This window comes from Cupressus sempervirens, chromosome 5, assembly GCF_028749045.1.
Source record: "Cupressus sempervirens isolate cs-2001-9-10 chromosome 5, ASM2874904v1, whole genome shotgun sequence".
NCBI lineage: Eukaryota > Viridiplantae > Streptophyta > Pinopsida > Cupressales > Cupressaceae > Cupressus > Cupressus sempervirens.
In genome coordinates, this window is record NC_143122.1 from 885560879 (window position 1) to 885575969 (window position 15091).

General features: G+C 34.2%; 1 protein-coding gene across 1 annotated transcript; it reads left to right on the forward strand.

Moving 5' to 3' along the window:
* The first annotated feature begins 8818 nt into the window (after nucleotides 1–8818).
* On the forward strand, nucleotides 8819–12337 carry LOC149558766 (disease resistance protein At4g27190-like). The gene has a single exon (XM_089786170.1). It carries the CDS (start codon nucleotides 9033–9035, stop codon nucleotides 11970–11972), a length of 2940 nt encoding a protein of 979 aa, XP_089642296.1. The 5' UTR covers nucleotides 8819–9032; the 3' UTR covers nucleotides 11973–12337.
* The last annotated feature ends 2754 nt before the right edge of the window (nucleotides 12338–15091 follow it).

Sequence of the window (15091 nt, forward strand, 5' to 3'; positions counted from 1 at the left end):
TATAATATTCTTATTCGAAGACTAGTAACTGGCTTTCTTATAATTTAAACGAATAATCATCTTTTGATTATGTTGAAAAGTTGAATTAATGATAAGGAAGAGTTATTCAATTTGTAACATTGATCTTAGCAAAATAAAGCGAATGATTTTATTAAGTGTCAAATGATTTAATGAGTAAATATTTATCCTTCAATTATTCTTAGAATCTAATTTTAAATAATGGAAGGATAATGCTGTCGAGGGAACAAACGGGTTGACTTGTAGGTCAAATGATAAATCTTATATACATGAAGTATACTTGCAACAGAAATTGAAATCTCCATACTCAATTCAACTTTGAAATTTTAGCAAACCAAAACATGTGTTTGCATTGTGTTTTCTCTATGCTTCTTGTTTTGGGTTTTGGGTTGACTAGTGTTGATCAGTTATAGAACGTCTACCAGAGGCTCGGTGGTTATGTGAATGTGATGGCATGTTGATATTATTTGATTTCAATCTTTATAAGCCCAACCATGGTAATGTGATGGCATGCTCTATGAGATGTTACAAGTATTTATTGCTTGTTATTGCTTTTCAGTCTTCATGTGTGAAGCTGAGATGTATGTATATGAGACACTTAAACTAATCATTTTTGAGTCATCGATTAGTTATCCTTGGATTACTTTCTAGTCGCCTTGATGGGACTGAAGAGTTTGCTTTGATCTTGATGATGTCATGTTGTGACAGGTTTTGACTCAACCATTTTGGAGTCTTCGATCATTATGATTTTGAGATATATTTTGGTTATTGAGAACCAATGGATACTTTTGATAATCAGTGATACCTTCAGTTTCCAATAGAGAACTATTGTGGTCATGATTATCTATGGATACTTTTCATGAACTCATGGAGATTTGATGCTCTTTTTATGGATTATCTTTTGGTATTTATTTCTAGTCGCTTGTATAGGACTGTGGTGATTTAAAGATTTATGATTCCATAAGCCTAGGGTAGGTTATCTACTTGTAGTTTCGGGAAGTGTCTTGTAATGGGGGCTGGGGCCCTAAGTGGCTGCCAGGGTAACTCATTGTAAGTTGTTTTAATAAGTGATAACATTTACACTAAATGGGGATTAAATGAACCTAAAAAGATAATTGTTTTGTTCTCGCTCATGCCTCGAGTGCTAGTACAGACTAGGATGGGAGTAGAGAGAACGCTTGGTTGCGACCTTGCATTCCATAGTATGCCTTGTCAGTATGAGAGGATACTAGTGGCCACATAAGGATCAATAGGGACCCTGGAGTCCTAAGCTAACTACCAGGGTAAATTCTACATGATTTATGCGATGACACTTGCCCGCTTATAGAGTAGGTTTCTTACACGTCATTGTGTGCCTCTGAGATTAGATGTCGATTTGTGTTGGAACCTTTGAGTTACCATACTTTTAGGATTCCTAGACTGAGAGAGTACTTATGTTATGTGATTTGTTATCTTGTGATATGTGATTTGATATCCTATTTGGGACTTGAGATTATCTCCTCAGTGTGGTGGGAGTGGACCATTTAGGTTCCACGCGGTCAGGTGGTAGTGCTTTTTCACTCTTATCATTTGAGATTCGTTTGAGACACCATGGCTGATGCATTCTTTGTTGGAATCTATCTTCATGGATTATGATGGTGGACATGTATCCTCACACTGATGATTTGCATATGTTAGATGATGTTATCTTATGCTTTACTTTGCATGTTAGATCACTTTCTGCATATGATGTAGTATGATTTAGGAGTGACATTCCTACTATGTTAATACCGATGATCTCTTCGATGATTTGGAATGTTACACACGGAGGGATGGCTAGGATCCATGATGGTCTAATGATGCTATTTACGGTTGGGAGGAACCGCGCACTTAGTTAGTTATGTTTGTAATTTATGGTTATCTCCTATAATGATGTATCATATATGACATGGGGTTTTATTTACTTTATCGCAACATGGATTAGATTAGGATGATGTATCTATATTTTAACACATGTATATTCTTTTAAGCCTTTCATACCCTGTGACATGTACAGTGGATGATTGAGTAATCTGAAATGTAATTACTTAAAGGACATTTGTATATTGTTTAAGTACGTTGGATGTATCATTATTATTTCATGAGGATGTGATGTTAGATGAATAGTTAATTTAGATGTAATTCAATGTTAAGAGATTCATGAAGAATGTAACCTATTATGTATGTTTACTTTTAGTGGAATGTTGATATTTCTTCCAGTACTATGTGATTGTTATGAATGGTTTATCTTTCATGTCTTAAAAAAAAAAATGCTACCAAACTTAGTGAAACTTTAGGTTAATTCTTTGGATCCCTTGGTGGGGCATTACAAAGGGCTAGTAGCTGAGGCTAGGGAAACAAGGATTTTGCTTGGTGGGCTTGCAAGCACAATTTCAAATCTTCTTTGGAGGTTTCTACCAGAGTCTGGATCAGGAATAGCTAAGTATTTGGGTTGGATCTTGTAGAATTGTTATTGTATTTGTTGTTGTATTTGGTCGTAACCAAGAAGGCCTTATAGCTTGACACATTGCATGTAATCAGTTATTTTATGAATAAATAGTTATGGTTTGGTATTAGATCTTGCATTGTTGTTATGTTTTCATTTTTTGGTTATTTCTTCAAGCTAGGACATCTCCTTTGGTTATTCTCCCACCTTGCACTGCATCAACTTTACTACTTGTGTGATCAATTAGTTCTAGTGTTTTCTATTTCTTAACAAATTTATTTGTTGTGACGAATTGGATAAAGGATCACCTTCAAGTTCTTGCATAGCAATTTGTCTTATGTAAGTGCACTTTCTCTGGCTATATGATTTGATGAGTTGTGAAACATCCTACTGTTTTCATCATTCCCTTTGAAGATTGCATTGGTGGAGTTGAGGATGCACTACTCCTAATTTCATTACTTTAATTTCTTACTAGATCCTTTCAAAGATTTAATTCATAGAAGCATTATTGCTTTGATTTGTGTCCAATAGGAATTTCATTTTTAGTAATTTCCTTTAATTTCTTGTTACTCTAACTCTATTATTTTGTTTTGAACACGTGGTTAGAATAGGAATTCATATAGTTGCATGGTTAGAACTTGCACTCATTAATAAATCTAAAAAAAACATTGGTTTGTGGTTGCATTTCTTCAGTTTTTTGTAGATTAAAGATACCAGCAAAGGCCTCCTTGTAACTTTCACATTTACAATTAAGATGCCATGTGGGTTGAAAACTAACCATTTGGAACCTTGGAGTTGGTTAATTTGATCAATTTTTTGAGAGAGAAATTCATAAGGATTTATGCCATTAACATCACGCAAAATGATTGCTCAATAAACATGTGTATGCTTTCTCTTGTTGGATGATAATAACTTGGTTGATGCTTTATGGGTGAAAATGAAATGCCCAAGCCTCCTTTTATACTAATTTTCGAGATCGAAAACAAAGCATACCGACTTGGGAGCAAGAGTAAACAATTGGTAAACTAAGGCACTTCAAGCTTCGCAATCAAAATTCTTAAGTAGGGAAGAGGTTGATTGACCTCTTCCAAAATAGGTGGACCTATTCTTGAGGAGGGTCCCAAAAAGGGGTCTTGGAGGCCTTAGAGCAGGCATGGAAAGAATTGGGAAAATATAAAACTATCGAGATATATGGCCAAAAAGGTGATAAAACAGCACCTAAAGGACCATGTTGAAAAATATGAGATGAGAGAGAGAGAGAGAGAGAGAGAGAGAGAGAGAGAGAGAGAGAGAGAGAGAGAGAGAGAGAGAGAGAGAGAGAGAGCACTAGGGAGGGCTAAAAGGTCTCAAAATGAAGTGTGTCTATTTTAAGATGGCACATGCCTAATATACACACTTTTATTAAGGTGACTTATTAATTAGACCATTAAATCACTTAATAGTTGATTGGTCCCTTTCCCAAATCAAATAAGATAATTTGGGATATTTAGAATTCAATTATGGAAAATTAGTCGATAAATAAAATAATAAATTAAAATTCTCCAACAATAAGTTAAATTAATATTCTAATTAACTTTTTTCATGATAATAGGATGACCCTAAATGTGCACACACACTCATGGGTATAATCACTAATGCATTATGAATTTAGATTTACTAATTACCAGAGGGTTGAGAATAACAATAATATAAAAATGTCATCCAGACAAAGAGAACATTGACTCAACATGAATGGTCAAGGTATCTTCTGGTGTCACTAGTAGGGATATAGGTATATACTCAAATTGTTTAACAAGCGTGAATGTACATGGTACTTGTTGAGTAAATATGAACACATCAAGGGAAGATGCTCAATATATAAATTGCCAAAGCACAAACATAGAAATAGTCACATGAAGGAGGATGTGACACTTTGTATATCTCACAAGCAAGTGACTATGATTTCATTCCCACTTCGTACTAGAGCTAATGAGTAACAATGCATAAAAGTGATGCAATATAACATAACAATGAAATAATCATATGGTAAAGCATTTAAATAATCATATTTAATCATTTGAGCACACATTTACTAAAGGTAAAAGATATATATAAACTATATAGAAGCACACCATAAATGAATCCAATAGCATCCATCCGATAAGGTATAAAGCATTGTCCAGGTCTGAATATAAAATAAACTAGGCATAATCATATTAAAGCATCATGTCACATCACTAGCATCATCATGCATATATGATCAAACTAAATAGAAATATCATCTAGCATCTATGATATTGGTAATCAAAACAATGAATAGGCTGCATCAAATTATCTCAATATGCAAATAAACATGTAATAGTAATCAAAGTGTGTCTCAGGTCAAAATAACCATATAATAGAATGTAAGCACGCAAGGAACTGCACACGACACACATCAAATTGTGAATTATCTAAAATCTCAATCATATGGACAACTATAGTTCTTATAAATGCAACATTATTCGTTTGCAACTTAAATTTCCTTATTCTCTTCTATGCGATGTTCTAATTCTAGTATGTAGGATCTCAAACTAAAGAGGTTCTGAAATCACCCTCAAACATATGTTGAAAGTGCAATGCAAGTTCATTAGGAACACAACAATAAGGGGTTAATTACAACCACAAGACGTAGCACACACAAGGTTGAAACATGAAACATGAGGCTCAATCACACACAAGTAATTGTTTAAAAGCAAGCATTTATCAATATAAAATTGAAAGAACAGAGTATATGTTAGATTTATGTAGTAAATTGAGGGTTTGCTATAATGGACACTTTAATCTCAATCATAACTGTGGTATCAAATTTATATCTAAAAGGCCTTGATAAATAGAAACATGAATTGTGTTCTATGTAAGGTTAAAATCACCATTATAAGATGAATAATCATATTCATAACTACAGTAATAAAATTTAAGATTTAAACTTTATATGACTTTTTCAAGATTATAACATAAATTCTTATAAGAATTTAATTTTAAATTTTATAATCTATATTTTGTAATTTAATTATTAAATGACCTATCTTTATACAATTTTTTAAAAATAATTTAAAAAATATATAAAGTAATGTTAATTTTAAATAATTTATAAAAAATATTAATCAAAACTAGAAAACATAAAACTTAAATTCAATTAAAATATAGACAAATTAAACACTACACTCGCATTGGAAAAATACCTCAAAGTAATTCAAACCCAATAAAAAGGTAGTAGCATTCCATGTTTCCTACCATTTATGCTATGCACATATTTTGGGGAAAGCTTTCCATAGAAGAGACTCCAATGTAATTCTGATGAGTTTTAAAATTCCACAGTGTGTGAAATTTGGTTGCAGATGTGACGACTTTTGGGTGGAATAATTAAATTTGATATGATAGCGTTCAATATGGAATCAAAACACCATGTGCAATGTTAATGTGCATTATTTCCTACTCTTTAATTATTCCCATTCCCATGTTCAGGTGGGTTCTCTCAAGCAATCTTTAATAAGTGAAGAGTATTAGTGAGATCACATTTCAATTATTAATTATTATTATTATTATTTAATCTTTTAATTTTTTAAATTTTTTTTATTATTCATTTCAAAGAAATCATAAAATAATAATTAAAGGTCTATTAATTAATATATCATGTATGATAGTTGTTCATTTGTATCTTCATTAGTTAGATTTTTTTGATTTTTTTTGATAAGCTATTAAGACAGTATTATAAATATCGATAATTTTTTAGATGATTGCAGCGCACAAGTTATGAGACATCTTTAAGGAGGTATTGTATGGAAATTTGAAATGACTATTTTTTAACCCTTGTGCGCTTAATAGATACACACCATGTGTCATTACTACTTAGAAGCTAGAACAATAACTTTAAGCAATTAAGTTGCATAAAGAGGTAACATGAAAAATTGTTGAAATCTGATGTATCATTTAAGATATGTGGGTACACGAAGTTAGCTATTGTGGTCATTAATACACTTCTCTTAAGAAAAAGATTTTTAGACTACCAATGCAAAATGATGATGTCCTCTATTATTGAATTGCCTTTCAAGAATACCATTTATATTCTTTAGAAGATAGAGTGGTGCTTATTTAAGCCAAACATAAGAATACATACATAATATTTACAATTAATTTTTTTGCCAATCATATTAAGGGTTAATCAACTCATAAAGGATGATTTCGTCTATTCAACAATAATAATTTATATTTTGTGATTAATTTTTTATTTATGAGCTAAATGTAAATATAGTAAGAATACCATCTCTTACTTTAGAAAGGTATAAACTGGTAATTCAAATATAATCAATACAAGAAAGTGGGTTGATTTGATTAAGTGAATAAGACAAACTATCAAGATAAATTGAAGTATGACTATATGCATGTTAATGATATTTAAACAATAGATTTCAAGAAATTGTCTAAAGGCAATTTTAAATAGATGAGAGACAATTATATAGGCTCTATCAATTGTTGGTGTTTGAAAAATGAGCATCTATATGTTTATCTACATTTCAATTATACAACATGGCTTATGTGTCCTCTTATCATAGAAAAATGATCAAGGAAGAGAGAATGTCATCTATTACCCAAGCAAGACATTAGGGAGATGTAGCTTGAACAACTCATCCATGGAGCAAAATTTTGTAGTAATATTATTTGGCATAAAAATTATCTAGCATTGTATGCTTAACGCTACTACTCATCTTGTTGCCAAAATTGATCCATTCAAATGATTGTTGTCTAAGGCAACTCTTATTGATAGAAGGAAAAGTGGCTCATGCTCCATAGTGAGCTTTATTTGATTCATAATGGACTACTTAGCAATGTATCCAATTCTAGGTTAATATCTTTTAACCACATAATTTATAGAGGAATATGTCTTTCACTGGATTAAAAACATGCCAATAACTTATAACTTGATGGATCCTTTGTCTACCATAATCATGTATTAGAATTATTTTCAGGACCCTTTAAGGTGATTTCATTAAGAAGAAGAAAATGCAACATTTGCTTCTCTTATACAAACAACATTAGGGATAAGTGGCAGTAATATCTAGCTTAAAATAGTAGCTAATGGAAAATTTAGAAGCTAAGGGCTTTGGTGACTCACAATTAATTGTAAAATAGGTCATTTATTATTTCCTTTCAATGGATGAAATCTTAGTAGAGAGTTCACCAATTTACTTACTATAAATTAAAACCGGTTGTATGCTTAAATCTTTAAATGACTTGCTTAAGGAAATATTATGTTTTGTTGATTATTACATTTGACTTATGTGTGATTGGCTCTACATAAGAGAAAGTCGAAATCATGAACGTTAATAATAATTTATTACTACATGCCTTTTTATAGCTAAAAATAACTCTCAATTAAGGGAGATGACCCAGTACTTGAACTCATTCCAATGGTTGTGGTAGCAATTGTCTGCACAACTATGGGGTTCCCTAATGCACTACAATTGATCTCCATTTTTTTTCAAGGGAGTGGAGGGCTCTATTTTGGATACTTTGGCAAAAATCATGTTGTTGTGACGTCATTTTTTATGATTTGGCTTTAAAACCTTAGTTATAAGCAAGGGAACTGTCAAGTAAGCTACTATAATAAAAAATTGTGATTTTTAATTTCCATATCGGATTTTGAGAAGCACCAAGTTAGGGTGCTCAACTACTAGATATTATCTCCTAGTAGTGAAGTCCCTCAAAGTCGGTAACTATGGATCTTGTTCTAGATCTTATATTTTATTGTTTGTGTATGTTGTATGATAGTAGAAGACAACATCATAGTCATATCAAATATTGTTAAGAAGAGAATGGGATTATTAATCATACAAATATTATAGTATTAATTCATATAAAAATGCACATAGACTTATGTTTATCAAACATAGAGATTATATACATAAAAGAGAAAAGGAAAAATTATACTCCCAATTCCTCTTCTAGCTTGATCAAGTTATTTTAAAATGTCCTTTTACTTTTATTTATACAAACCATTTTTCTTAAAGTTCTAGAATTTGAGATGTTTTTTTAAGATTAAAAAATATTTTAATTTAAATCTTTAACTCTAAAAAAAATGATTAACTCAATTTCATTTCTAAAGTTTAATAGATCATACTTCTAAATAAAAGACATACTTTAGATTGAAACAAATCAGATTTAGTAAAGAAATTTATTTCTATTACATAAGCATTTACAAAAATATTGACAACAGTATTCCTGTTTTATAGAAGAGGAAAAGAAAAGCTACAACTCCAAAGTATTGAAAGTAAAATAGGGAAAACTGTGAATAAAATTACTACAGTTTAGGCGTTTACATAAAATCTGTGGCCTGTGTCCTAAGCTAGGAATATTCTTGTCGAGAAGGTCTTTCTGAATCCATTTCATATGAAACCCGTTGTTTTGCAGACAAGCCAGCCAATTAGCGAGCTTGTTGACCACAGCTTTAGCCCCATTTTGTTATTTTTCTTCTCTATTTGAGAAAATCCTTTTCATTACAATTACAATTTTTCTCTTCAGCTGCTCGAAAATGGTCGATCCTGGTTTCATCCCTGGATTTATTGGCTATGCCATTCAATTGGCCGGAGATCAGATTATTCACCACATCAGCATTGCGGTCCGATGCAGGAAAGAGTTGGATGCCCTCAAAGACCTGCTACCAACAATAATTGAAATGAATGTGAAATTGCAGGAGTATCAAAAGGCTCTAAACTCTGGCAAAGTGAATACATGGAGTCATCCTTTGCCCTCCACAATCAACAACTGGTTGAACAAGTTGAGTGATCTTCTGGAGGAAGCGTCTGATTTGACACAGCGCTGCACTGTACCCTCGTACTTCCATCCCTGTTCTCGGCACAAAATGAGCAGAAAGATCAGAAATCTCATTGAAAATTTGCAAAAGCATGTGGAAAATGATGTAGCCCCGGTTGCTTTTCTACATCAGCTTCATCAAGATGTGGCTTACAATGAAAGATTTCAACAGATCAAACAGAGAATGGATTCTCTGAAGGGAAATGCTGGACTTGCCGGCACATCTGGAGATATCTTTTCATTGCCTTCTTCGGCCACTTCAAACACGAGGTATATTGAGGAGGCACTCATTGTTGGACAAGATTCTACATCAAAGCGACTTGTGGAGCTGATTCATTCACAAAAGTTCCAAAATCTGTGTCGTTTCGGCATACTTGGGAAGGGAGGGGCCGGCAAGACTCTATTACTCAAGCAACTCTTCAACAGTGACGAGGTACAAAATCTGTTTTCTAGTGAGTTGATGCTTTGGCTTACTGTTTCGCAAACTCCATCTTTCAACGCTCTTAGAAAAGATCTTGTCAAACAAATAGCCCTTAAAGTAAATGAAAGATTGGAGAGTAGAGAGGAAGACCAAGTAAAAACCTGGTTGAATCAGAGCATGACAAAGTACAGATTTGCCCTGTTTTTAGATGATGTTTGGGAAACAAGTGCAACATCATTGCTAGAGGAGCTGTGTGTGCCTAACTCTCCATACCACAACTCCAACATCATAATTGCCACATCGAGAACTAAGAGTGTGCTCTTGCAGTTGGGTATTCCCGCTCCATCAATCGTCCAAATGCAAGATCTGAACGAGGATGATAGTTGGAGATTGTTTTCTTCTCATGCTTTTCCACACAACGGTGGAGTTTTGCCCACAGGCATTGAGGGAGAAACAGCCAGGCGCGTCTGCAACAAGTGCGGGGGGCTTCCATTAGCCCTGAAGGTAATTGGAAAGGCAATGTCGGGAGTCACTCAAGTAGATGAATGGGAATTTGCACTCCAGAGGCTGCAGAAGGATGTTGGAGGGTCGCTTTATAGGAGCTTGAGATTAAGCTACGATGTCTTGGCGGATTATGGCGTTTCCTTGCAGTTGTGCTTCCTCTGCCTCGCTGCTTTCAAGGAAGATGAAGTTATCTATTATTCAACAGCTGCAAAGTACTGGATTGGAGAAGGGTTGATTGGCGGGCCGGATTCTTATCAAATAGGAAAGAATTACCTCAATTTGTTAGCCGACCGATGTCTAATCGAACCCCTCTGGAAGGATCATGATGGAGGTGTGCTCATTTTCAGGGTGCATGATGTTTTGCACGATTTAGCACATGAAATCGCTGAGAAGGAAGAGAGATGCTTCTTTCGGACAGGCAGAGGTTTACGAGAGCTCCCAGATGATGATGACTGGTCCGGACACATGAGAATTTCGTTGAGGAACAATTTTTTGACTAGACTTCCCAAGACATTTCGAGCTCCCCATGTCCGATCCCTGCTACTTAATGGCAATCGTGGTTTAAAGGAAATTCCAAAAGAAGTGATGCAGAGTATGGCACTTCTGAGAGTCTTGGATTTGTCACGGACTGCCCTGAGCTCCCTCCCAAAACACATTGGGTGTTTGAAGAATTTAGTTTGCCTCAGGCTACGCTCTGTGCCAATCCAAACGCTGCCCAATTCTATTGCTGCTCTGAGAAAGCTTGAAATACTAGATCTTTCTAAATCTAGCATTACACAACTCCCATCCAGCATTTTTAAGTTGACGTCCTTACAAGTTCTCCACCTTGGTTCTTGTGAACACCTTCAGTCCATGCCATTTGGGGTCTCACGCCTTAAATCTCTTCAATACCTGAATGTGTATGGTAGCCCAAATGCATGGACAAAGATAGTATGGAACAGCTGCACAAGAGATCTGCTTTCAGTTAATGATTTGGGCGCCCTAAAACAACTTACAAAGCTGTCTCTTGCAAATTATGGCAAGACAATTCAGGAAGGAATTCTAGGAATGATGGAGCAGATGAAGTATCTAACTCTGGATCTCACAAATATGGAAAGACTGCCCCATGACATGACTGCCATGTCCAAATTGAGGAAGCTCTCTCTAACATGTCCTCAGTTACTCCGGATAGAATTTTCATTTTCTGAGTTTCAACATCTGAGCTACATTAATTTGTTCAACTGTGACATGTTGAAGCAACTTCCAGACTTGCACAAACTTGCTCATCTAAAGCACCTCAAGATTATTGAGTGCCCCAGCATTGAGAGGTTTCCGGAGGAATTCGGCAAAAGGGGAGCATTTCCTAAGCTGGAGGAGTTTTCTATTGTGGAGCTACAAAATCTACAACAGATACCAATGGTGGAAGACACAGCTCTGCCTTCACTGAAAATACTAACAATAATGAAGTGTGAAGTATTGGAGATTCTGCCAGAATGTTACTGGGATTTGACCAGTGTAGAGAAGATCAGAGTATATGGCTGCACAACAGTTTTAAATGCAATGGAAGACAATTACTCTACTGAGAGAAACCCCAAAGTAGAACTAGTTAGGGTATCTGCTGTAGACACAGAAGCATTCCAAAGGCGCTTCAATGAAATGGTAAGAGGAAATGAGTATTTTCTTTACGGTGAATTTTGGCGGAACGAGCTCTTTCAGTTTTTGCACGAGACATATCACTTCAAAATAAAATTGTGAAGCAGGCCTATTTAAAGGAGTCTTTGTTGAGGCCCCGTTTGGTTGGGGAAGATGAATTTTCCTCATAACCAGGTTATCTGATAACCAGGTTTTCGAAAACCTGGTTATGTATTTTAGGAAGATAGTTGGACCGTTTGGTTGACACGGAAGATGAATTTTCAAATCCATATTCTGCGTTTGGTTGCCAATTTAGAAATTGGAATTGGAACAGAATATGACTAGGAATATCTTTTTGTTGCGTTTGGTTGTTCATTTTCTAATTGGAATTGGAATTTGATGTAAATTTTTTTAATCTTATTTAATTAGTGAAACACAAGGATTAGAATGAGTAAAGTATTAATATTTATGATTTAATTTATTTATAATTAGACTACATTATTATTATTATTTATTCTTGAATATTCACAGTTTTATTTTGTTAGTCAATAATAAATAAAATGATTATTATTTTTTATTTTAATTCTATTTATTAGCAAAGAAAAGTTAAAAATAATCATACATGCAATCATTTGTACGAAGTTATTTTTTGTCCCATTGTTGAAAATTGTGATCATATATATTATATTTTTTTGAAAAATTGTGTAAGACAAATTTATCGTCGAATTGAATTTATTGTCAAGTTCATCCGAACTTCATAATTGTCGAACTCGAATTGAAACTTGAACCTTGTGACTTAGCCGCTAAATATGTGTGTTTGTGTCCTCTCTCTATCCCTCCCTATGTTTGTGTTCATCCACGTGATTTGGCAGAAGGATTGGACACAATAAATGTTGTTTATGCAGATGAATTATTGCCTACACTATATGAGAATTCTCGCATCTCTTAAGACTAGTTGCCGACACAGAGAGGGATTGTGAGGCGTGTTGTGGCTCTTGGTCGGTATCTTCAGAATCCATTGGCCATGGTTGCAACATTATATAGTCTTGGCAAAGAAATATTATCATTGAAGCTTCATTCACTGGAACATTTCCTTACTCCAGATGAAAAGTATGAAGCTGTTGAGCAGGTAATAGTTACAACAACGAACTGTAGAGGCTATTGAGCCACTTGTCTTTATAAATGCTATTGGTTTTTTTATGGGTTAGAGGGAATGGACAAGCAGCATCCGAAAACCATGTTATGGATCCATTGGATGATACTAGAATTCATCCAAAGTCATATGAATTTGCCAAGAAAATGGCTAAGGACATATATTGTGAAGAAGCTGGACATGATATAGATGATATGGATGAGGAAACACAAGAAATGGTTGTTGAGCATGTCAAAAATATCCTAATCTGTTAAATGCCCTTGATATTGATGAATATGCTAGAAGTGTGGAGCAATGGACATCCAATAAAAAGAAGGAAACCCTTGCTGACATAAAGAGTGAATTGTTACATGCATTTCAGGATTTGAGATCGCCATATAAAGAGCCATCCTAGGATGAGGAATTTTATCTGCTGACTGGAGAAAATGAAGAGACCCTGTTAATGGAAAAAATTGTCCCCGTAGAGTCCAAAATCATCGTATAATTTGTGATCTGGAATCAAGCTTGACATGAATAATATTGAAAGAGGAGCTTTCTGATGATCTAGATATAGATCCTTTAGAAAAAATTGCAGAAGGCAGCATCCTTACCTGTTGGGTGAAAACTATGACAAAAGTGAAGTACCCAGTTGAGTTAACTTGCAAAGAGAGTTCACTAAAGAATGATAACTATTAGGGTGCATAGGATAAGGATAAGGAGGTTAAGGATCCATATTTTGCGGAAGAGGATTCCATTTCACGAAGTGAACAAGAGAATGAAACCATTAAGTTCCTAACAGATAAAGAGCCAGGGGAGAGTATTATCCGTCCATGCTTGAAAGGGCCTACTCACTTGATTCTAACACTGAACATTTTCAATGGAGTTTATGCACACAAGGATATTGTGGAGGGAGGAAAAGACCAAAAGGATTTTGCTAGCTATCTTCGACTTGGAAAATACTTTCAATTGGGGAAGAGACATTTGAAGATCTTGATGAGGTCATAGACAGATATATATTCAAGAGAGGATAAGATATTTTAGTATTTCGTTCTACTGTTTGGTGAGTCATAAAACACACATCAACAGACACCTTTCTACAAATGCAGGAACACACAAGCTCCTCTCTCTCTCTCTAACTCTCTCCCTCTGTCCCTCCGTCCCCCCTTCTTATCCCGCACTCTCTGCCCCTCTATGTATCTCTCCCTTTTAATAAATTTATTAAGTTAGTTAATTATTCAACAAAATATGCAACTAAATTTTATGTGAAATATTATATAGGAAAAAATATACCATTTTACATTCACATACATTAAACATTTGATGAGAACTTTAACAAGAAAAATGATGCTTTGTTAATAATTGCTCTTAAAAAATGTGGAATTTTGGCAACATAGATTTTACATGCAATTTAAAAAAAAAGATCATGAAAATCATTAATCATATAAATCATATTTTAACATCATGAAATTCTAATAATGAATTTCACATAATTACTACAATATGAAAACTTGCTAACTTGATAGAACAATATCCATGATTTGATGGTGGTGTGAAAACACACCGTTAAACACGAAAACACTGAGAAATCCACGATGTATACCTTTATGCCCCACATTCGACGACACACCGTTACATACGAAAACACTGAGAAATCCACGATGTATGCCCTTATGCCCCACATTCGATGGCAACCCTCTCATGCTGCTCAATCTTCCCATTACTGTTTGTGTTGTTAGATGGTCAATCCTGCATATATGAACTAAACATGATTGAAAAATTAAAACTTGATTATTTTTTTAATGGAATACACCAAGGAGTGGCATCAGAAATATTGATCGTTTACAAACACAGTAAACAATCATCCGATAGCTCATTTTTTATCAGCATGTGTGGTCTTGCAATATTAGCAAATCAAGAGCAATAAAAAAATACAAGAGAAAGACACTTTATCAATACCGTTGACAATCTTGTCAAGAAGCACGTACATAGGAAACCAAACTGTGGAAAAAAAAATAAAAAATTTAAAAAATATCCAAGCAAATTAGGAATATACATATAACATGGGACATAATCATGACTGTACAATCATCTACCAAAAATCCTCAATACT